Source organism: Rhinoraja longicauda, chromosome 31 (genome assembly GCF_053455715.1).
Source record: "Rhinoraja longicauda isolate Sanriku21f chromosome 31, sRhiLon1.1, whole genome shotgun sequence".
NCBI classification, from domain to species: domain Eukaryota; kingdom Metazoa; phylum Chordata; class Chondrichthyes; order Rajiformes; family Arhynchobatidae; genus Rhinoraja; species Rhinoraja longicauda.
The window spans coordinates 24,008,120-24,032,207 of NC_135983.1; the positions used below are offsets into that span (position 1 = coordinate 24,008,120).

Here is a 24,088-nt window from a genome sequence, read left to right on the forward strand (position 1 = left end):
CTACCTTATTAGTGACCCTCGAACTTTCTTTGATCGGACTTTACTGGCTTTCCCTTTTTACCTTCTTCGGTGTGAAGAAGGGTCTCGGCCTGAAACGCCACCCATTCCTCCTATTCAGAGATGCTGCCTGTCCTGCTGAATCGCTCCAGCAGTTTGTGTCTTATCACAGGTAGGCCAATGGGTTAAACATCGCTGGCTTGTGGAGAGGGACGTTAGTAATTGTGGTCCATAAGCCATGGTCTGTGGGCGACTAAGGACGAGGCCTTGTCAACGTTTTGCCAGGAAATAAAAAAATAGTTAAAAAATGCATATTTCTCGACATATGAAAGGCCGATAAAACCGATGGAAAACAAAAGCAGAATGAGAAAAATATCTACAAGGGCGGCCAACTGTAGCTGCCTTGAGAATGCTTTGAACGGCATCGTACCTGGAGATTTGCCTGCACCCACGCCAGGTTTTGCTCACACGCTGGAGCCATGTTGTCCAGCACAGACTTGGCTGCTTTCCAAGGCTTTCCAGAGACCTTTTCTGCCCCTCTCAACACAATTGCTGCCTGCTCTCTGTGTATACCCCAAGTTTCTCTCCCACATCCACTCTATCAAGACTTTTTCATCATTCAATAGACAATAGACGATAGGTGCAGGAGGAGGCCATTCGGCCCTTAGAGTCAGCACCGCCATTCACCGTAACCATGGCTGATCACCCACAATCAGTACCCCCGTTCCTGCCTTCTCCCCATACCCCCAGTTTCCAGAACAAGGGGCCACAGTTTAAGAATAAGGGGTAGGCCATTTAGAACTGAGATGAGGAAAATCTTTTTCAGTTCTGAGAGATTTGAATCTGTGGAATTCTCTGCCTCAGAAGGCAGTGGAGGCCAATTCTCTGAATGCATTCAAGAGAGAGCTAGATAGAGCTCTTAAGGATAGCGGAGTCAGGGGGTATGGGGAGAAGGCAGGAACGGGGTACTGATTGTGAATGATCAGCCATGATCACATTGAATGGCGGTGCTGGCTCGAAGGGCCGAATGGCCTCCTCCTGCACCTATTGTCTATTGTCTATTGTCTGACTCCACTATCATTAAGAGCTCTATCTAAGTCGGTACGTTTCATTGAGGCTATTTGGCTATTGAGGCTAAGCTCTATTCGGTGCGTTTCAATGAGTGCGTTTCCCCCCTCATCCTTCTAAGCTCCAGTGTGTACAGGGCCAGAGCTGTCAAACGACTCCTGTGCATTAACCCAATCAAGCCCCAGGGTCATTGTCGTAAACCTCCTGTAGCCCCTCTCCAAATCTAGTGGCATCCCTTCTCAGATATGGGGTTAAAAACCTCTTCTGAAGAAGGGTCTCGACCCGAAACGTCACCCATCCGTTCCTTCTCTCCTGAGATGCTGCCTGACCCGCTGAGTTACTCCAGCATTTTGTGAATGAATACCCATAGTTGTTGTAACTTGTTCAGAGTACTTTCTTGCACCATGTTGTGTTGTGTCATCACCAGTAGCTTGCTTTCACTTGTAATAAACAACTCCTTGTCATCTTTTGTGAGTTCTAGTTGAGTCATGCGTTGAGAAATGTCGTTGAGATTCTTTGAGAGCACCAATGTTATTTCCTTCTCGAGCCTCTGACTACTGACCCTGAAATGCTGGATGCGATTAATTACCGTGAATTGGCCCAATCATTCTGACATAATTAACTCGTTAGCTGTCAAAATGGTGACTGCGAAGATTTATTCACACAATCTTATTTTTGTTTCTCAGGTTTGTTGTTATCATGAAAATTGCTTGATGCTTTACAAAAAAAATATTACAATGGTTTAATAGATACTGTCTTTACAACAACCACACTCTGTCTTTAAGTCTGTACTTGTTTGAGCGTGAATTTAAAGAAGATAGACACAAAATGCTTGAGTAACTCAAGCAGCATCTCTGGGTGGAAGGAAAGGGTGATGTTTTGAGTTACTGCAGCATCGGTGTAAATCAGCATCTGCAGTTCTGTCCTACACTATGAATTTAAAGAATTTGGCTTGTATTTTTTTCGGTCGGGACCCCTCTTCAGACTGATCAGTCAGAAGATAGATTATGGAGCCGGATATAAGAGTGGCATTCAAGAGATGTTTAGATCGACAAATAGAGATTCAGGGGATGGAGAGATTTGGATCGCGAGCAGGCACAGAAGATTGTCCATCTCCCTCCACAGATGTTGCCTGATCTGCTGAGTTCTTCCATTAGTTTGTTTTTTACTTAAGATCCCAGTGTTTGCAGCAAGTTCCAGTGATTGTAAATTGTCTCCAGTCTGTACAATAGTGCTCGTGTACTAGTGCAGATGAAGTTGGTCAGTGTAGACCTGGTGAGCCGAAGGGCCTGTTTCCATACTGTATCTCTAAACGAAACTAAACTAAACTAAGAAGGCTGTGGAGGCCAAGTCAGTGTATATTTTTAAGGCAGAGATATATAGATTCTTGATTAGAACGGGTGTCAGAGGTTATGGGGAGAAGGCAGGAGAATGGGGTTAGGAGGGAGAGATAGATCAGCCATGATTGAATGGCGGGGTAGACTTGATGGGCCGAATGGCCGAATTCTACTCCCATTCCTTATGACCTTAATTATCTCCCTTAGTGTGATGTCCATAAACCTCTTGCGTTAAAAATTTCACGAACCATCAAAAAAAATGGAAACAGATCTCTTTCCTTGAAAAAAATTAAAAGCTCTTTGATTCCAAGGGTTGATTTGGTTATAACACATGGAAAATAAATTCATTGTTACACCTTAGATTTTGTCAAATGCATCTGTAATTAACGGTACCGAATGTTCCTATAATTTCTAAAAATTTAAGGTGAATTCAAGGCTGAGGAAACCAATGAGAGTTATTGAGTCAGAGAGTGATACAGTGTGGAAACAGGCCCTTTGGCCCAACTTGCCCGCACCAGCCAACATGTCCCAGCTACACTAGTCCCACCTGCCTGCGTTTGGCCCATATCCCTCCAAACCTGACCTATCCATGTACCTGCAACTGTTTCTTGAAGAAGGGTCTCAACCCGAAACGTCACCCATTCCTTCTCTCCAGAGATGCTGCCTGTCCCGCTGAGTTACTCCAGCTTTTTACACCTCCTCTGCCGGACGCAAGATGCTGGAGTAACTCAGCAGGTCAGGCAGCATCTCTGGAGAGAAGGAATGGGTGAGGTTTCAGGTCGAGACACTTCTTCAGACTGATCTCGACCTAGAACGTCACCCATTCCTTCTCTCCAGAGATGCTGCCTGACCTGCTGAGTTACTCCGGCATCTTGTGTCTGCCTTCGATTTAAACCAGCGTCCGCAGTTTTCATTCCCACCTCCTCTGGCAGCTTGTTCCGTGCACCCGCCACCCTTTGTGTGAAAGTTGCATAACTGTATACCAGTAGCACAAATAAAGAGTAGTTCAAGGAGCTGGAAGTGTGAGATGTTGATGCACAATATTTAAGTAACTAAGGAAAACCAAATAATTTCCTTATGTGGAATTTTCCCGTGCAGTGGTTGACTTTTGGTAAGTTTCAAAGGAGCAGCAGGAACAGTTTGGCAGTCACACCTCAGTAAGGGGATGTCTGTGTTCCAAAGCAGATTTGGGAAACACTACTGAATGTTTCTTCCCTCTGCCCCCAGCTAGTTCGTACTCAATTTTCTTTTACAAGTAATGGAAAGCTGGCGACTGATCAATCCAAAGCACACAGTGGGGCAGTGGGTTGCCTATCCGCCACTGTCTCCGTTCTAGATAGGGTTGCCAACTTCCTCACTCCCAAATCAGGGACAAAGGGTGGCTTCACCGCCCCGCGCCCCCACGTGACCTCACCCCGCCAGCGGCCACGTGCTCCCGCTCCACCAATGGCGGCCACATGACAGACACGTGATAACGGAATAACGTTTACGCTCTGTTTAAAGCTCTCTGTACATATAGAGTGATACAGTGTGGAAACAGGCCCTTCGGCCCAACTTGCCCACACTGGCAAACATGTCCCAGCTACATTAGTCCCACCTCCCTGCGCTTGATCCATATCCCTCCAAACCTGTCCTATCCTTGTACCCATCTAACTGTTTCTTCAATGCTGGGATAGTCCCTGCCTCAACTACTTCCTCCGGCAGCTCGTTGCATACACCCACCACCCTTTGTGTGAAAAAATTACCCCTCGGATTCCTATTAAATCCTTTCCCCTTGACCTTAAACCTATGCCCTCTAGTCCTCGATTCATCTACTCCGGGCAAGAGTGTGCATCTACCCGATCTATTCCTCTTACGATCTGAAACACTTCTATGAGATCACCCCTCATCCTCCTGTGCTCCAAGGAATAGAGTCCCAGCCTACTCAACCTCTCCCTATAGCTCACACCCTCTAGTCCTGGCAACATCCTCGTAATTCTTCGCTGTACCCTTACCAACTTGACAACACCTTTCCTATAACACGACGCCCAGAACTGAAGACAATACTCTAAATGTGGCCTCACCAACGTCTTATACAACTGCAACGACCTCCCAACTTCTATACTCAATACTCTGGCTGATGAAGGCCAATGTGCCAAAAGCCTTTTTGACCTCCCGATCTACCTGCGACTCCACATTCAAGGAACCATGCATCTGCACTCCTAGATCCCTCTGCTCTACAACACTCCCCAGTCCCCTACCATTCGCTGTGTAGGTCCTGCCCTTGATAGATTTCCCAAAATGCAACACCTCACATTTCTCTAAACTAATGTAGCTACGGGGTCTATTTTCTTTTATATCTATTTTAGTTCAGTTTAGTTAAAAGATACAGTGCGGAAATAAGCCATTCGGCCCTCCGAGTCCACACCGACCAGCGATCCCCAAACACTAGCACTGTCCTACACACGAGGGACAATTTGCAATCTTTACCGAAGCCAATTAACCTACAAACCTGTACCTGCCTTTGGATTGTGGGAGTAAACCAGAGCACCCGGGGGAAAACCCACGCAGGTCACGGGGAGACACGTACAAACTCTGTACTGACAGAGTTCGCTTCCAAGCTTTGGTGCTTGTCCAACTGTTGTTTAACGAAAGACAAACTGGAAGTACATGATTGCCGTAGTGAGGGTCGATCGATGCCCCGGGTCTCTGGCATGGTTTTGTGTTGAGAGCTAATCGTGAAATATGGAAGTGAAAATATTAAGCTCAAATCTCCATTGCAAAACAATGACAGAATATTGTAATCACATCTGCCTTTTCCTTCCTCTTTCATTTCTCGCCACAGAAAAGCGCACTTGATTCTAAAACGACTGGACAGCATAGGTGACCACTGTGCATCATTGCTCCGCAGTGACTATATTCAGAGCCTGGTGGACTCAGTTCTCTACTTCATCTGTCGAATGGAGGAGACCAGACCTACGGGGATGGTCTGGTACAGCACCTTGCACGACGCCAAGGTGACTTGCGACGAGAAGCTCATGTCTGTCCCCCGCAACACCTACGGAGACGCTAAGTTGTGGTGAGGACGGCCTCGCGAACTGAACTGAACTGAACTCTCATCTTGTGCTCAACTTTTGACATTTTAAATGAAGCAAGGCAAAAAAACCCCACAAAAAACACCAAAACGGATCTTCATCTCAAACGATAGTGGGAACTCGATCAGGCAACACATGTGTCGAACATAAGCCTTCCAAGCTTTGGTGCTTGTCCAACTGTTGTTAAACGAAAGACAAACTGGGAGTACATGATTGCCGGTCTGAAGTGCTTAATTGCGATCAACTGTTAAAGTGAACAAATCGGGTCGTGACGAGACGACGCGTAAATTAGTGACCTGGCCAAAAATCCCCGGAAAGATTATTATGAAATGTCGTAGCACTTTTTTTTTGTTTTGCTTTTTTATAATTTGACCGATGGAGTGAATGCACAACTTTTTAACAAAATGATACACAAGCGTAACACGAGGAATAAAGGGTCTGTAAAAACTGAATGGGACGTGGGCTGAGTAGATAAGTTTATCTGCCTTAATTGAGAGCTGAATATAGCCCAGTGACCAGGTAAAGAAAATAACTTCCCTCAGTCAATTCAGAAATGTAGTCCTGACAGATCATTCATGATTCACGATTTGCTAAAGTCCGATTAGCAAATCGCTGTTGTGTAAATAACAAGATGCAAAACATACCACAAAAAATGCACAGTCTTTTCAGTGGAAAGACTGAGGGAAAAAAGACAGGTGCATAAAGAAACATTTTCATTGTTTATTGAGGATGTAGCCGATAGTGAATTATACCAGCAGGAAGCCTACATTCTTTGCCCCTCTAACTAACTAACTAATAAATGCCTTTGATAACTCAAGTTGTGTGCATTGGTACATAATGGTAAGCAATGATGTTCTACAATGCGTACCGACTTAATTTTTCTGATGGTAGCTGTAAAATGCTGGCTTGAAATTTCCTAACAATGCTTTAACCTAGACTTTGAAAGTAAATAGAATAAAAGACTTTGAAAAGTGAAATGGTTTCCAGTGCACAGTAGTAGTTATGACATATTTTGGTTATCTTTTTCCGATTAAGTACAGAACCGTGGACACTAAACATATCATTCAGAAGATATTAGAGTGAGGTTTTGACCTGGATCCTCCAGTGTTATCAACTTCAATAAAGGAGGTATTTATAGATAAAGTAATTGATTCCCTTTTATGCTTTGATGGAGTAAGAAATAACAGGTATTTTTTCTCTCGAAGAGGGTATATGAGCTTGAGCAGATATATATATTTATACAGCCATTTAAAAGCAGCAAGTTGCTAGCAGTCGCTAGGAGATGCTTGGGGAAGTAGGTGCCCAGTAAGACTTATAAGAGCGGGTGAAGATATAGCAGGTTCTAAAACTAAAATCGCAGGTTTAGCATATGAATGAACGGGGGTGAGAAAGAGAAAATTATACAACGGTAAAAGAAACTTAAAGGAACTTGGTGTCAGGATTGTTCGCAAACTCGTATTTCATTTCGGTCGTTAATATCTGGTGAAGAACGAAGCAATTTGAAGGTACTTTTTAAATTCTGGTGTCCAAACTGAGGTGCTTTGAACTAGAAACATTTAGCGTGGCTTATGATGGGATCAACTACAGACATCTGAATAGGAAATGGGTTTTGATACTGACTGGTAATTGATTGTGACATGAAGCAGTATAATCGGATTTCACTGTAACAAATATTTCATTTGATTTGATAAAAATAAAGAGTTTCATGCATCCCACGCACATATCCACACTTCTTAATCAATTCCAAAGAAAAAGCGCACTTCTCAAAGTAATTTGAATCTATGCCTTTTTCAGAGCAATAATATTGATTCTTTCTCTCAGCTCACTGTTCCATTGCCCCTTGAAGTTCACGGGATATATGTTTTGTTTCATATTTTTTCATATTTCAGATACAGGGCGGAAACAGGCCTTTTCGGCCCACCAAGTCCGCGCCGCCCAGTGATCCCCGCACACTAACACTATTAACACTATCCTACACACACTAGGGACAATTTTTACATTTATCCAGTCAATTAACCTACATTGTTGGGCAAATGCCGAACGAGTTTATACATACGACTGTTGTATTTCATACTATCTTCACAAGAACACATGTACAACGACAAGAACATACGTCGGAAGGAACTGCAGATGCTGCTTTACAGCGAAGGTGGACACAAAATGCTGGAGTAATGTACACTCGTTCCACCTATCTGCGTTTGACCCATATCCCTCCAAACCTATCCTATCTATGTACTTGTCTAAATTCTTCTTAAATATTGTGATTGTACCCGCATTTTGTGTTTCCCTCAAGATTCCAACATCTGTAATCGCTTGTGCTTGAATATCTAACCATGGATGAAACCAAAATTCCTAAGAAGACTCGAAGCTAAACTTTAAGAACAAAGTTTTTCTTTTAGCTTGTCATTGTGCAGATCTTTACAAAAGTGTTCCCATTTTCAGGAAATCCCAATTCAATTCAATGTCAGTTCCCTTGGGTTTTGGCCAAAGATTGTACATGATCCATTTTATTCCCATTAGTTTAATTTAGTTTTGAGATTTTGTTTAGAGATACAGTGTGGAATCAGGCCATTCGGCCCACCGAGTCCGCGCCGACCAGCGATCCCCGCACACTAACCTATCACACAAACCAGAACCAGGGGCCACAGTTTAAGAATAAGGGGTAGGCCATTTAGAACAGAGATGAGGAAAAGCTTTTTCAGTCAGAGAGTTGTGAATCTGTGGAACTCTCTGCCTCAGAAGGCAGTGGAGGCCAATTCTCTGAATGCATTCAAGAGAGAGCTAGATAGAGCTCTTAAGGATAGCGGAGTCAGGGGGTATGGGGAGAAGGCAGGAACGGGGTACTGATTGAGAATGATCAGCCATGATCACATTGAATAGGGGTGCTGGCTCAAAGGGCCGAATGACCTCCTCCTGCACCTATTGTCTATTGTATATTAAACAATCCTGCACACACTAAGGACAACTTACTAATTTTACCGAACCCAATTAACCTGCAAACCTGTGCGTCTTTAGAGTGTGGGAGGAAACCAGAGCACCAGAAAAAACCCCACACGGTTGCAGGGAGAACGGACAAACTCCATACAGACAGCACCCGTAGTCAGGGTGGAACCGGGGTCTCTGGCGCTGTAAGGCAGCAACTCTGCCGCTGTGCCACCGTGCCGCCCAATTTTTGTATGAATATATGAAACTCTCCACAGTTTCAATCTTCTGCCTCAACTGGAATACCAAGAATGGCCAGACATCAGCTGAATTTCCATTCCTTTTCAGTCCCTTTAAGCATGGAAATCAGAGCAATTATGTCGTAAAAGTGGAGTGTCCTTCATCATGTTTCGCATGAACGATACACATTTGTTTGAAGTTTCGGGAAATAGCCACTGCATGCACCTACAGTGTTTACAGATGAGGACATCATTGGGATTTTGCATGTTTAGTTGAGTTTAGTTTAGAAGTACAATGCGGAAACAGGCCCTTCGGCCCACTAAGTCCACACCGACCTGCGATCCCCGCACACTGACACCATCCTACGCACACTAGGGCCAATTTTATACATTTACACCAAGCCAATTAACCTACAAACCTGTACTTCTTTGGAGTGTGGGAGGAAACCGAAGATCTCGGGGCAAATCCATGCGGGTCACGGGGAGAACGTACAAACTCCATACAGACAGCACCTGTAGTCAGGATCGAACTCGGGTCTTTGGCGCTGTAAGGCAGTAGCTCTACCACTGCGCCACCGTGCTGCCCAATAATGGTACCGAGTGCAGTTTAAGTTTACAATTTGCAAGGCACTAAAGAGGAATTTATTTGACTCTAAATGTTAAGAATATCTGGTGGGAGAAATGCTTGTTAAAAACAGCAGGCATTTGGAAGCCTCAGGTACAGTTCTGAGCAGCAAAACGAAATGCATCTCGTTCACTGAATGTAATGGATTTGTGAATACCGTAAAAAATAAGTTCGTTTTGCGTACACGATACGAAATACTAGCAATACTTTCCCCCAAAACAAAAGATTGGAAAGACAGGGATTGTATTCACTGGAGTTTAGAAGGATGAGAGGGGATCTTATGGAGACGTATAAAATTATGAAAGGACTGGACAAGCTGGATGCAGGAAAAATGTTCCCAATGTTGGGGGTAGTCCTGAACCAGGGGCCACACAGTCTAAGAATAAAAGAGAGGCCGTTTAAAACTGAGGTGAGAAAAAACTTTTTCACCCAGAGAGTTGTGAATTTGTGGAATTCTCTGCCACAGAAGGCAGTGGAGGCCAATTCACTGGATGAATTTAAAAGAGAGTTAGACAGAGCTCTAGGGGCTAGTGGAATCAAAGGATATGGGGAGAAGGCAGGCACGGCTTACTGATTGTGGATGATCAGCCATGATCACAATGAATGGCGGTGCTGGCTCGAACGGCCGAATGGTCTCCACCTGTGCCTATTTTCTATGTTTCCGATGTTTCTAAAACTAAAAGGTCAAGCCTAGCTCATAAAAATAGGGACTTTTTTTGAAATTCTCAATGTTTGGATAAAAAGTAAATACTTTCGCTTCAGTTTTTTTTAATGGACAGTTAAGTGCTTTGTGTAAAATTATTAATATATTGTCATGCTAAATTCTGCCTTCCCACTCCATCTAATTTTTGCTTTACTATTCAAACATTTATTTAATGGTATGTTTTATAACCTTGAGGCTCAGTGCCAACATTTCAGATGGTTTGTATTTAGCAGATGGTGGCTCGGGTTTTCCCATTGGAAAACTACATAAAAGGTGAGGCGCTGAGCTCTTATTTCTGAACCAACAAATAAAATACTTGTAGGCGCATTATTTAATGGGAACAGGCTTTTCCTCTTTATCCTCCACAAAGACCCGTAAATTAGAATTTCCATTTCTCTCACAGATTAACATATTTTGCGATGTGTATTGATCAAAGACTGATTAAGTTCTCCAGAAATAATGAGGGTAGACAGCTCTGCTGCAGGTATTCCAAAGGCTTCAAAATTCCATTTTGTATCGTATGAGTTTATACGTTCAGAGGTTCACAAGTTGCAGGAGCAGAATTCGGCCATTTGGCCCATCAAGTCCGCCCCGCCACTCAATCATGGCTGATCGACCTTTCACTCTCAACCCCATTCTCCTGCCTTCTCCGCATAACCCCTGACACCCGCACTAATCAAGTATCTATCTATCTAACTCCGCCTTAAAATATCCATTGACTTGGCCTCCACAGCCGTCTGCGGCCATGAATTCCACAGATAGACAATAGACAATATATATAGTATAAGAAAATAACTGCAGATGCTGGTACAAATCGAAGGTATTTATTCACAAAATGCTGGAGTAACTCAGCAGGTCAGGCAGCTTCTCAGGAGAGAAGGAATGGGTGACGTTTCGGGTCGAGACCCTTCTTCAGACTGATGTCAGGGGGGCGGGACAAAGGAAGGATATTGGTGGAGACAGGAAGATAGAGGGAGATCTGGGAAGGAGGAGGGGAAGAGAGGGACAGAGGAACTATCTAAAGTTGGAGAAGTCGATGTTCATACCACTGGGCTGCAAGCTGCCCAGGCGAAATATGAGGTGCTGTTCCTCCAATTTCCGGTGGGCCTCACTATGGCACTGGAGGAGGCCCATGACAGAAAGGTCAGACTGGGATAAGGAGGAGGAGTTGAAGTGCTCGGCCACCGGGAGACCAGTTTGGCCAACACGGACCGAGCGCAGATGATGAGCGAAGCGATCGCCGAGCCTGCGCTTGGTTTCGCCGATGTAAATAAGTTGACATCTAGAGCAGCGGATGCAATAGACAATTGACAATAGGTGCAGGAGTAGGCCATTTGGCCCCTCGAGCCAGCACCACCATTCAATGTGATCATGGCTGATCATTCACAATCGGTATCCCGTTCCTGCCTTCTCCCCGTACCCCCTGACTCCACTATCCTTAAGAGCTCTATCTAGTCTCACCACCCTCTGACCAAAGAAATTCCTCCTCATCTCCTCTCCAAAGGTACGTCCTTTCATTCTGGGGCTGCGGCCTCTCCCACCGGTGGAAACATCCCTTCCAAGATGTTAACTTGTTCATCCTTTGCGAAAGAAAACTCTCTTGTAGGTTATGATAAATTTACACTTTGCATGAGTGATTGAGACAGGCCCAACAATGCTGTAAAAAGTATCTGCAAGTCATAAAAGCCAACTGTCCAATGCCAAGACGTCAAGTACTTGGATCAAGGATCCGACTGCAGGTCAGCTAACTTCAGTCAAACGTTTGTTCTTTAGATGGCCAAAATCTCATGATATATTTTGGAACAAGTTGTGCTACTGACTTATAATACCGCACATGCGTCACTTTAAACTGGCATCTGACAGTTATGGAGGTTTGAAAGTTGCATTGACCTGCTTGGAATGTAATCTGTTATAAGTGATTGTACTCTGCAGCAGCCAAATGCGTGTCGCACATTTCTTCATTTATGTTCAGCGGTTGAATGAAGTTTACTTAAGGCAGAGCACCCTACAACATAAAGGCCACATGACAGCAGCATCATTGAAACGTAGCTCTGGAAATTTTCCTTCACAAAAGTCTCCTTGAAATATCACAACTCTTTTTTGTTAATGTCTGTGGTGATATGATTAACTGTTTATATTTCTCGTTCAGCTTCGGTCAAAGTTGCATCAGTGGTGCACTGTTCCTTATGTTCTTAAGCTCTGAGCAGCCAGCCTTTGACCTGTTGAATCACGCCATTTCCCTCAAAGGCTTCCTCTGCATTGCCTCTGAACTAAGCTCTTATTACCAGTCCCTATTTTTGTTAGATAGACACAAAATTGCTGGAGTAACTCAGCGGGACAGGCAGCATCTCTGGAACGAAGGAATGGGTGACGTTTCTTCAGAAGGGTCTCAACTCTGAACATCGCCCATTCCTTCTATCCAGAGATGCTGTCTGCACGGAGTTTGTACGTTCTCCCCGTGACGGCGTGGGTTTTCGAGATCTTCGGTTTCCTCCCACACTCCAAAGACGTACAGGTTTGTATGTTAATTGGCTTAGTGTATGCGTTAATTGTCCCTCATAGTAGGATAGTGTTAATCATATCATATCATATCATATATATACAGCGCGGAAACAGGCCTTTTCGGCCCACCAAGTCCGCGCCGCCCAGCGATCCCCGCACATTAACACTATCCTACACCCACTAGGGACAATTTTTACATTTACCCAGTCAATTAACCTACATACCTGTACGTCTTTGGAGTGTGGGAGGAAACCGAAGATCTCGGAGAAAACCCACGCAGGTCACGGGGAGAACGTACAAACTCCTTACAGTGCAGCACCCGTAGTCAGGATCGAACCTGAGTCTCCGGCGCTGCATTCGCTGTAAAGCAGCAACTCTACCGCTGCGGTACGTGCGGGGATCGCTGGTCGGTGTGGACTCGGTGGACTGTTTCCACGCTGTATCTCTGAACTAAACTTAACTAAAGATGCTGCCTGTCCTATTGAGTTACTCCAACATTTTGTGTCTATCTTCAGTGTGAACCAGTATCTGCAGTTCCTTCCTACCTATTTCTATTAGCTTAGTTTTGACCCTGTAGTTTTGTTTTGAGGGTATGGGTTACTGGGCATTTCATATCATGTATACAATTACAATGGTATTTTTTTAATGCTATTCACAAATCCATAACATTCAGTGCACGAGGTGCCTTTAGTTTTGTTGCTCAGAACTGTATGTACTATCAAGGGCGACCAAATACCGATCCTGTTTTTAACAAGCATTTGTCCCACTAAATGCCTGGTTGTGTTTTGGTAACTTTACAGAATTCGGCCTTAGCCTTAACCCTCTTGAATTCTTCATCTCTTTCACTTCCATTCTGAAGGACGGCAAGGTGTCGCAGTAGTAGAGTTGTTGCCTCACAGCGCCAGGGACCTGGGTTCGATTCTGACTATGGGTGCCTGTCTGCCCGCAGTTTGACTCCCTTCTCCCCGTGACTGTGTGGGTTTTCTCCAGGTGCTTCGGTTTCATAGGTTCATAAGTGACAGGGACGGAATTAGGCCATTCGGCCCATCGTGTCGACTCCGTCATTCAATCATGACTGCTCTATCTTTACCTCTCAACCTCATTCTCCTGCCTTCTCCCCATAACCCCTGACACCCGTACTGATCAAGATTCTATCAATCTCTGCCTTTAAAATATCCACTGACTTGGCCTCCACAGCCGTCTGTGGCAATGAATTCCACAGATTCACCGCCCTCTGACTAAAGAAATTCCTCCTCATCTCCTTCCGAAAACTACATGCTCCACCATTCCAAAGTTGTGCAGGTTTGCAGGTTAATTGACTCCTGTAAATTCACCCTGGAGTGTAGGATGGAATTAGTGTACGGGTGATCGCTGACTCAGTGGGCCGAAGGGCCTATTTCCACGCTGTATCTCTAAACTAAACTAAACTCGCTGACTTCCAGATTAAAGAAGTCGAACATTTTCTTTGCCAGACTCCTGTTTTTGTATACTGGCTGAATTTCTGCTGCATTTGCCTTATCCATGGTCATCCACTCACCTCTATGCAGATCCACATTGGATCCAAATGGCCTTGTGTCTTGTTCAGTTTCTGTTGTCCTTTTTAAATCCCAATCGGAGATCTATTCCTCAACCTGACACAACATTATTTCGCTCTTCAGCCACCATGGGATTGTGCAAAATATTTCCGCCCTTTTGCCTCCCTAGTTAGATTCCACCTCGGAGATGTTTCCAAAACCCTCCGCCTTCTTAGCATGAAGGGGAAGCCATTTAAAACTGAGGTGAGAAGGAACTTTTTCACCCAGAGAGTTGTGAATTTGTGGAATTCTCTGCCACAGAGAATTTGCAGTGGAGGCCAAATCACTGGATGAATTTAAGAGTTAGATGGAGCTATGGGGGCTGGTGGAATCAAGGGATATGGGGAGAAGTTGGGCACAGGTTACTGATTGTGGATGATTAGCCATGATCAGAATGAATGGTGCTGGCTTGAAGGGCCGAATGGCCTCCTCCTTCACCTATTTTCTTTGTTTTCTATGTTCAATGTTTTCTTTTCTTCCTTTAACTTCATCTTTTAAATCCAGATGCCTTTGACCAAAGATGTTGGTGTCAAAGAGATACACAGCATGAAAACAGGCCCTTTGGCCCACTGAATCCATACTGACCCATTAACTTCATGATCCAAGATGGTGCCCAAGCCAGGCGATTCTTTGTGTGCTGGTCACAGAAGTGAGTCTGCAATCATGCATTTCAATGCCTCCACTCTTTTAAATCTAATCACTCTTTCCCTAATTTGAGGAAGGACGTTCTTGCTATTGAGGCAGTGCAGCGTAGGTTCACCAGGTTACTCCCCAGGATGGCGGGACTGTCACATGAGGAAAGATTGGAAAGACGAGGCTTGTATTCATTGAAATTTAGAAGGACGAGAGGGGATCTTAAAGAAACGAATAAAATTATAACAGGACCGGACAAGCTAGATGCAGGAAAAATGTTCCCAATGTTGGGGGAGTCCAGAACCAGGGGACACACAGTCTAAGAATAAAGGAGAGGACATTTCAAACTAAGATGAGAAAAAACGTTTTCACCCAGAGAATTTTGAATTTGTGGAATTCTCTGCCACAGAAGGCAGTGGAGGCCAATTCACTGGATGAATTTTAAAGAGAGTTAGATAGAGCTCCAGGGGCTAGCGGAACCAAGGGATATGGGGAGAAGGCAGGCACGGGTTACTGATTGTGGATGATCAGCCACGATCACCATGAATGGCGGTGCTGGCTCGAAGGGCCGAATGGTCTCCGCCTGCACGTATTTTCTATGTTTCTATCTCTACTCCCACAGCAGCATTTCTTACTTTATCTTTGATCGGGACTTTACTGGACTCTATCTTGCACTAAACATTACTCATGTTATTCCACTTATAAGGTCATAAGGACATAAGGAATAGGAGTAGAATTAGCCCATCAAGTCTACTCCGCCATTCAATCATGGCTGATCTATCTCTCCCTCCTAACCCCTTTCTCCTGCCTTCTCCCCGTAACCACTGACACCAGTACTAATCAAGAATCTATCTATCTCTGCCTTTAAAATATCCATTGACTTGGCCTCCACAGCCTGTTGTGGCAAAGAATTCCACAGACTCACCACCCTCTGACTAAACAAATTTCTCCTCATCGTCTTCCCAAAAGAACGTCCTTTAATTCTGAGGCTATGATCTCTAGTCCTAAACTCTCCCACTAGTGGAAACATCCTCTCCACATCCACTCTATCCAGGACTTTCACCCATCCTGTGGACGGCTCGATTGTAATCATGTATTGTCTTTCCGCTGACTGGCTAGCACGCAGTAAAAGCTTTTCACTGTACCTCGGTGCACGTGACGATAAACTAAACTCAAACGTAAGAAACTTCCCGTTTAAATTAATGACACACATGAACCCCATTGTGTTTTCACACCTCATTCTAATCAACTCCCCCACTTCCCACCTCCATCTCTCTCACTCAACCTCACACTCGGGCTAATTTATCGTGCCAGTTAACTGATTCAACCTCCGTGTCTTTGGGATGTGGGAGGAAACCGGAGCACCCGGAGGAAACCCACAAGGTCACGGGAGGAATGCACAAACACCGTACAGACATGCAACTGTGGTCAGGATCGAACCCGGGTCCCTGGCGCTGTGAGGGGGCAACTCTGCCCAACACTCACGAGGGACAATGATTACATTTTACGCCAGGCCAATTAACCTACAAACCCGTGGGAGGAACAAACTCCGTACGGAAGCTCCCGTAGTCAGGATCGAACCCGGGACCCTGGCGCTGTGAGGCGGCAACTCTCCTGCCGCGCCACCGTGAATTGTGTCGCCGGAGCTGTGAGACAATAGTTTCGTAGGACAATAACTGCAGATGCTGGTACGAGTCGAAGGTATCGCAAAAAGCTGGAGTAACTCAGTGGGGTCAGGCAGCATCTCTGGACAGAAGGCACGGTAGCGCAGCGGTAGAGTTGCTGCTTTACAGCGAATGCAGCGCAGGAGACTCAGGTTCGATCCTGACTACGGGTGCTGCACTGTAAGGAGTTTGTACGTTCTCCCCGTGACCTGCGTGGGTTTTCTCCGAGATCTTCGGTTTCCTCCCACACTCCAAAGACGTACAGGTATGTAGGTTAATTGGCTGGGCAAATGTAAAAATTGTCCCTAGTGGGTGTAGGATAGTGTTAATGTGTGGGGATCACTGGGTGGCACGGACTTGGAGGGCCGAAAAGGCCTGTTTCCGGCTGTATATATATGATATGATGATATGATATGATGATATGATATGATAAGGAATGGGTGACGTTTCGGGGTCGAGGCCCTTCTGCAGACAATAGTTTGATTAGCTGTGCCTCTGTGCCGCCTTTTTACTTGATTGTAGTGTAGCCACTGGCCTGACGCCCCCCCCCTTCCCCCCCCCCCCCCTCCCCCCGGGAAAGACCTTCCTCAAAGCAAAAGGTGGCAAACAGTGAAAGTTGTTATATCTGGTGTGCACGACAAACTTTAACCCACAGCCTTCGGCTGAGGTATTTGAAAGTACCGATGCCAGACCTCGTGGCCTCTGCCAGTTACACAACACACAAGTCCCTCTGTCAATGCCCTTGGATGTTCTAGGGGCAAGGCAACACCTCTGGATGTGAAACTGTTCCCTCAGCCCGATGGAACTTTCCTCTTCAGACGGAGGTTAAACAGAAATATAGCCATCAACAGCCGAACGCTGGCACATTGAATTTAATACTTTGTGGTCACGTGTGACAAGTCCCAGGGAAACTCGTTGCTTGCTCACCCACGCTATACAAATAGGCATCCGGAAAGTGGGCTTACAAAGTTACAAAGTTTGCCCCACCCCCCCCTTTGTTCTCCCCCCCCTCCGCCCTCCCTTACGGTCGCGGTCCCCCCCAACGCTGGGTCCCCATTGCTCTTCAATAGACAATAGACAATAGATGCAGGAGGAGGCCATTCGGCCCTTCGAGCCAGCGCCGCCATTCAATGTGATCACGGCTGATCATTCTCAATCAGTACCCCGTTCCTGCCTTCTCCCCGTACCCCCTGCAGTCAGACTTTAGAGCCCCAGAGTGGAAACAGACCCCTCTGCCCACCGTGTCCGCGCCGACCCGCGATCACCCCGTACACCAGCACTGTAATACACACAAGGGACAATCTACAACGTTACCAAAGCCAATTTGTACATCTTTGGGAGGAAACCAGAGCTCCCGGAGAAAGGGGTGGCACATTTATTTTATTAATCAAAAATATTTATTAAAATATTAAAATAACATACACAATACAATTATGCATTCAAGAGAGAGCTGGATAGAGCTCTTAAGGATAACGGAGTCAGGGGGTATGGGGAGAAGGCAGGAACGGGGTACTGATTGAGAATGATCAGCCATGATCACATTGAATGGCGGTGCTGGCTCGAAGGGCCGAATGGCCTCCTCCTGTACCTATTGTCTATTGTCTATTGTCTATTGTCTAAAACCTAAACAGATCCCACCACCATATCATTCCAGCATGTTGCGATACCTTCAATTTGTACCAGCATCTGCAGTTATTTTCCTACTACAACTATCTTACACTACAAGGATGCATTCCACACCTCGCGGTGCCCAGCGGTCCGGGAAAGCCCCCAGGGTGCCCGTGGACAGCGCCCAGTCCCTCTCTTACCCAATCCGGGCACGGACGTAACCCTGGAAAGGGGGCAGGCAGCCAGCTTGGGCAGAGCCCTCTTCCGCCTGGCGCCGTGACTCGCGGATGGCCAGCTTGGCGCCATGACTCGCTGATGGGCAGCTTGGCCAGGCCAGGTGCGGCACGGTGGCACAGCGTTAGAGCTGCTGCCTTTCAAGCTCTCCACATTCACTCATTCCAACACTTCTCTATCACACAGGAACAGTTGAGGCTAAAGTGAATCACATCCCACCGCTTGGTCAAATCACTACGGGGATGAAGGATTTGGCGCTACTTATACTTCGGAATAACTCCAGTGTCCATTTAATGAGAAGGGTGACTACTCTACCAATCACTCGCAAGGTAATTGGGCACTTTGCAGGCTGCTCTGGGTCCTCGGTCTTTTATCCCTACCAGTGTCCTCCCATTGTCTTTCAAGTGCGTGTCTTTGCAGGTTCTATACCATCGATGGGAGGACTAAATAGATGAGAGGCTAGCTCTCATTTAAATGGGTTTAATCCTATTAATCCTTAATTAATGAAAGACTGGAGCGACTAGGCCTGTATACACTGGAATTTACAAGGATGAGAGGGGATCTTATCGAAACGTATAAGATTATTAAGGGGTTGGGCACGTTAGAGGCAGGAAACATGTTCCCAATGTTGGGGGAGTCCAGAACAAGGGGCCACAGTTTAAGAATAAGGGGCAGGCCATTTAGAACTGAGATGAGGAAAAACTTTTTCAGTCAGAGAGTTGTGAATCTGTGGAATTCTCTGCCTCAGAAGGCAGTGGAGGCCAATTCTCTGAATGCATTCAAGAGAGAGCTAGATAAAGCTCTTAAGGATAGCGGAGTCAGGGGGTATGGGGAGAAGGCAGGAACGGGGTACTGATTGAGAATGATCAGCCATGATCACATTGAATGGTGGTGCTGGCTCGAAGGGCCGAATGGCCTCCTCCTGCACCTATTGTCTATTGTCTATTGTCTAATCCTCGGGTGCTTTGTGTGTGCAGCAAGTGGTGGAGACCGTTCCCAAGATGGCTGATGAGGGCAGAGCTGTAGATGTTGTGTACATGGACTTCAGTAAGGCGTTCGACAAGGTTCCGCATGGTAGGCTGCTCTGGAAGGTTGGATCGCATGGGATCCAAGGAGAGATAGCTGAATGGATGGCAAATTGGCTCCATGGAAGGAAGCAGAGGGTGATGGTGGAAGGTTGTTTCTCAGACTGGATGCCTGTGACTCAGTGGTGTGCCTCAGGGTTCGGTGCTGGGCCCGTTGCTGTTTGTCATCTACATCAATGATTTGGAGGAGAACATAGAGGGCAAGATTAGCAAATTTGCTGATGATACAAAAGCTAGTCGCTTTGCAGAGAGTGAAGATGGTTGTGAACGATTGCAGCAGGATCTGGATCGATTGGCCAAGTGGGCGGAGGAATGGTTGATGGAATTTAATACAGAGAAGTGTGAGGTGTTGCATTTTGAGACGTCGAACAAGGGCAGGACCTACACAGTATATGGTAGGCCTCTGGGGAGTATTGTAGAGCAGAGGAATGTAGGAGTGCAGGTGCATGGTTCCTTGAAGGTCGAGTTGCAGGTAGATAAGGTGGTCAAAAAGTATTTTGGCACATTGGCCTTCATCAGTCAGAGTATTGAGTATAGAAGTTGGGAGGTCATATTGCAGTTGTATAGTTCGTTGGTGAGACCGCAGTTTGAATATTGTGTTCAGTTCTGGGCACCATATTATGGGAAAGATATTGTCAAGCTTGAAAGGGTTCAGAAAAGATTTACGAGGATGTTGCCAGGACTAGAGGGTGTGAGCTATAGGGAGAGGTTGAGTAGGCTGGGTCTCTATTCCATTGAGCGCAGGAGGATGAGGGGTGATCTTAGAGAGGTGTACAAAATCATGAGAGGAATGGATCGGGTAGATGCCCAAGTCCCAGATATCTTGCCCAGAGTAGGGGAATCGAGGACCAGAGGACATAGGTTCAAGGTGAAGGGGAAAAGATTTAATAGGAATCCGAGGAGTAACTTTTTCACACAAAGTGCGGTGGGTGTATGGAACAAGCTTCCAGAGGAGGTAGTTGAGGCAGGGACTATCCCATCGTTTAAGATACAGTTAAACAGGTACATGGATAGGACAGGTTTGGAGGGATATGGACCAAGCACAGGCAAGTGGGACTAGTGCAGCTGGGACATCGTTACCCCTGAGATTCCTATTAAATCTTTTTGCCTTCACCTTAAACCTGTGTCCTCTGGTCCTCGATTCACCTACTCTGGGCAAGAGACTCTGTGCATCTACCCAATCTATTCCTCTCATGGACATTTTATCAAGTATCAACAGTTTATTCTGACAAGGACATCAGTAAGATTGCAAACATCAAAATTCAATTCTTGCCAGATTTTGAATTTCACCGTTCTGAAAAATGACAATGATTACTTGGTTAAGTTTTCCTCATCCTGATTTTTCCCTGAATCTGGACTATTTAAACAGCCAGCACCCGAACTGTAAACAGACACAAAGGGCTGGAGTAACTCAGCGGGTCAGGCCGCATCACTGGAGAAAAGGAATAGGTGACGTTTCGGGCTGAGACTCTCCTTCAGACTGAGAATCAGGGGTAAGATGGTAGACGGTACTTAGGTCAAACGAATGGGGGATATACAGGACAGGAAACAACGATAATCAGGGAAACGTGGAGCCCACAAATGTGGTGCAGATTATGCTTTCGGCACATCTTCCATTAATTTCTCCTAAGTGCCGCCTTCTTGTCGCGTTTGAGGCAGCAGACGTTATGCAATCAAAATTCAATTCTCAGGTGCTGTAGCCAGTGCAATGTGCTGTTGTCGAGGGCCGAGTACCGTCTCTGAGTCGGAAACAGAGCACCTGGAGAAAGCCCACGCGGTCACAGGAAGAACGTGCAAACTCCTCAAAGACAACACCGAAAGTCGGGATCGAACCTGGGTCTCTGGCGCTGTGAGGCAGAAGTTCTACCAGCTACACTTAACAGTCTGCAGTTTCTTCCCTTCTGTTATCAGGCAACTGAACCGTGTAATCGAGAACTAGGGAGCGGCCCCGAGCTACTATCTACCTCACCGGAGTCTCTCTGACTATCTGTGATCGGACTTTACTGGACATTATCTTGCATTAAACATTATTCTCCTCCCCCTTCTGTCGTGGGGTAGACTGAATCTGCCCCCCCAGCCCCCCCCCCCCCCCCCCCCACGCCCTCCCTCTCCAATCTTTGCACATCCCCAAACCTGGACTTTCCACACGACACTTTACTTTCATGTTTCGCGTATCTTGTTGTGTGTTGTGTCTGTTGGCAGACCAATTCCCCTCTCGGGATAAATAAAGTTCTGTCTTATCGAATCGTATCGTATATGTCATGTATCTGTACACTGTGGACGGCTCGATTGTAATCACGTATAGTCGTTCCACCGACTGGTTAGTGCGCAACCAAGGAGCTTTTCACTGCACCTCGGTGCAGGTGACAATAAACTAAACTGAACCTGGGTCTCTGGCGCTGTGAGGCAGAAGTTCTACCAGCTACACTTACAGCCTGCAGGTTCTTCCCTTCTGTTATCGGGCAACTGAACCGTGCAATCGACAAGCCACACCGCTGTGCAGGGATGCGCAAAGCAGTCAACGAACTTGCATGCCACAGGAGACGTCTAATTATATAGTTGAGCAGACTTCACATTGCAACGGGTTTCTCCTCAACCCAATTTGGAAGAGCAACTCTGCTCCTTATTGGTCTTTGGCTGCAAGTGCGTTGGGTGTGACCGGCTTCGATGAAACCAAGTGGAGCACTCGTTCACCTCCAAATTGGCACGTCTACATCGAGCAAAACCACTCGTTTCCAGTCACGGGCCCGGTAATGACAGGGGCGTGACCGTGAGATGGCCACGTTGCAACAACAATAACAAATAAATAAGACGATGCATAAACGAGGTATGGAAACACCTTCACTTTCCTTCATTTAGCCAGTGTTTATTTCTAACCAATACATAACAGGGAGGAGACATTATTTATCCATAAGAAATAATTATTTCCAGAGAAACAAATATACAGTACACCAGACAGGTGGTTGTTGTGTAGAGTCAGAGCACCAACATAAAATATGCAGCGGGTACAAAATGAACAAAATAACTTGTCTGTGATAAGTGCCTAACACAGTGCATTGTGAGTATGACGTTAGTGGAATGGACTCCACTAAATTTACCAGTGTTTTCTGAATGCCATAATGGTATTAAAGTACAACGCCAATGGTCAGCATTGATTGATCCATTGTAAAAAAAAAAAACGATGACGTTTCTTCTAACCACCACATGCACTAAAACAGTTCCTTTGTGCTTCAATGCCAGCTGCTGGTCACTTGCCCTGACAATGGTTTTGTGCATCTGAACCGATGCTGGAGTAAAGCAGCTAAATTTTTGGTTTGTCAGGATCAGTGACGACATGCAACGGATGAAGAAAAACAAACACTACGGAAACATTCACTATGAAGCCCTCTCGATTCGCTTTGCCATTGCTGTGTGTGCGTGAAGTGTAAGTAGATCATTATAAAATATACCGAGAGACAGAGGAAGAGAGAGAGAGAGATTCCACAGCAATTGAGTGGACGATGTTTATTTTTGAAGATTGGACACAAAATGCTGGAGTAACTCAGTGGGACAGGCAAGCATCTTTGGAGGGAAGGAATGGGTGACGTTTTTTGTATCTGGAATTTGGAAGTGTAAGAGGTGATCTTGTTGGAATTCATAAGGGAAGAATGTTAACAGACTGAGCAATGGGAGATGAATGAATGGAAGAATGAATGAATGAATGAAGGAATGAATGAATGAAGGAATGAATGAATGAAGGAATGAAGGAATGAATGAATGATACTTTATTGTCGCATGTAACAAGTCACAGTGAAATTCTTTGTTTCCTCTCGTTGACTGCAAAGTCTGGAACAATATCACAGCAGAAAGTGTTTGACACTGTGGAGGTTGATCAGGAGAAAAGCATTTTTGTAAAGAGTTGTGAGTCTTGGAATTTTCCCTCCCAGAAGACATGAATGCTCAGTCAGTCAATATGTTTGAAGCTGAGGTTAATGCAATTGTTTGGAGTCATAGGAGCTCAAGCGATCTGGGGATCAGGTGGGAAATTGAAGGTCAGGAAGGAGGTAATCTTAAACTTGGGTCAGGATTATAGGCTCTTGTCAGATTCTCTCATGGTTTAGTTTAGAGATGCAGCGCGGAAACAGGCCCTTCGGCCCACCGAGTCCGCGCCGACCAGCGATTCCCCCCACATTAACACTATCCTACACAGACTAAGTACATTTGTACCAAAGCCAATTAAGCTATAAACCTGTACGTCTTTGGAGTGTGGGAGGAAACCGAGGCCAATTAACTGAAAACCCACACAGGTCATGGGGAGAACGTACAAACTCCGTACGGACAGCACCCGTAGTCGGGATCGAACCCGGGTCTCTGGCGCTGTAAGGAAGCAACTCTACCACTGCGCCACCGTGCCACAGACACAAAATGCTGGAGGATCTCAGTGGGTCAGGCAGCAGGAGAAAAGGTGGGAAATTGACGTTTCGGGTCGGAACCTTTTTTCAGACAGGAGACCTGAAACGAAGAAACTAAGATCATCTTCCCTCATTCTTGCTTTATGTTCTTATGGAAACCGAGGACAGGCTACTCATTGTGAAAGGTTAGGTTATCCACAACGGACATAAATGCGTTCAAAGAATTGTTTCCCCTGAGTTCTTCATGCAAGAGAAGCAATTTTGAGTTTGATTTAATGTTCTTTAACATCTCAAAACTAATTTTCTTCATTGAAATGAACACCCAACAAAAAAAACATATCTATTGCCTTGAAATCCATCTCTGGTTTGGTGATGTTCAATGCACTTTCAAATGGAACTGGATTGTAAGGCTGTGTAAGACATGAAGTGGCT

At 45.6% G+C, this 24,088-nt stretch overlaps 1 protein-coding gene across 1 annotated transcript in view; it reads left to right on the forward strand.

Moving 5' to 3' along the window:
- Positions 1-7,139, forward strand: part of LOC144608286 (astrotactin-2-like) — a 156,557-nt gene extending 149,418 nt beyond the window's left edge. The window contains exon 5 of the mRNA XM_078425902.1: positions 5,227-7,139. Within this exon, the coding sequence (XP_078282028.1) occupies positions 5,227-5,464 (238 nt within the window). The 3' untranslated portion in view covers positions 5,465-7,139. The remainder of the gene's footprint in view (positions 1-5,226) is intronic.
- The last annotated feature ends 16,949 nt before the right edge of the window (positions 7,140-24,088 follow it).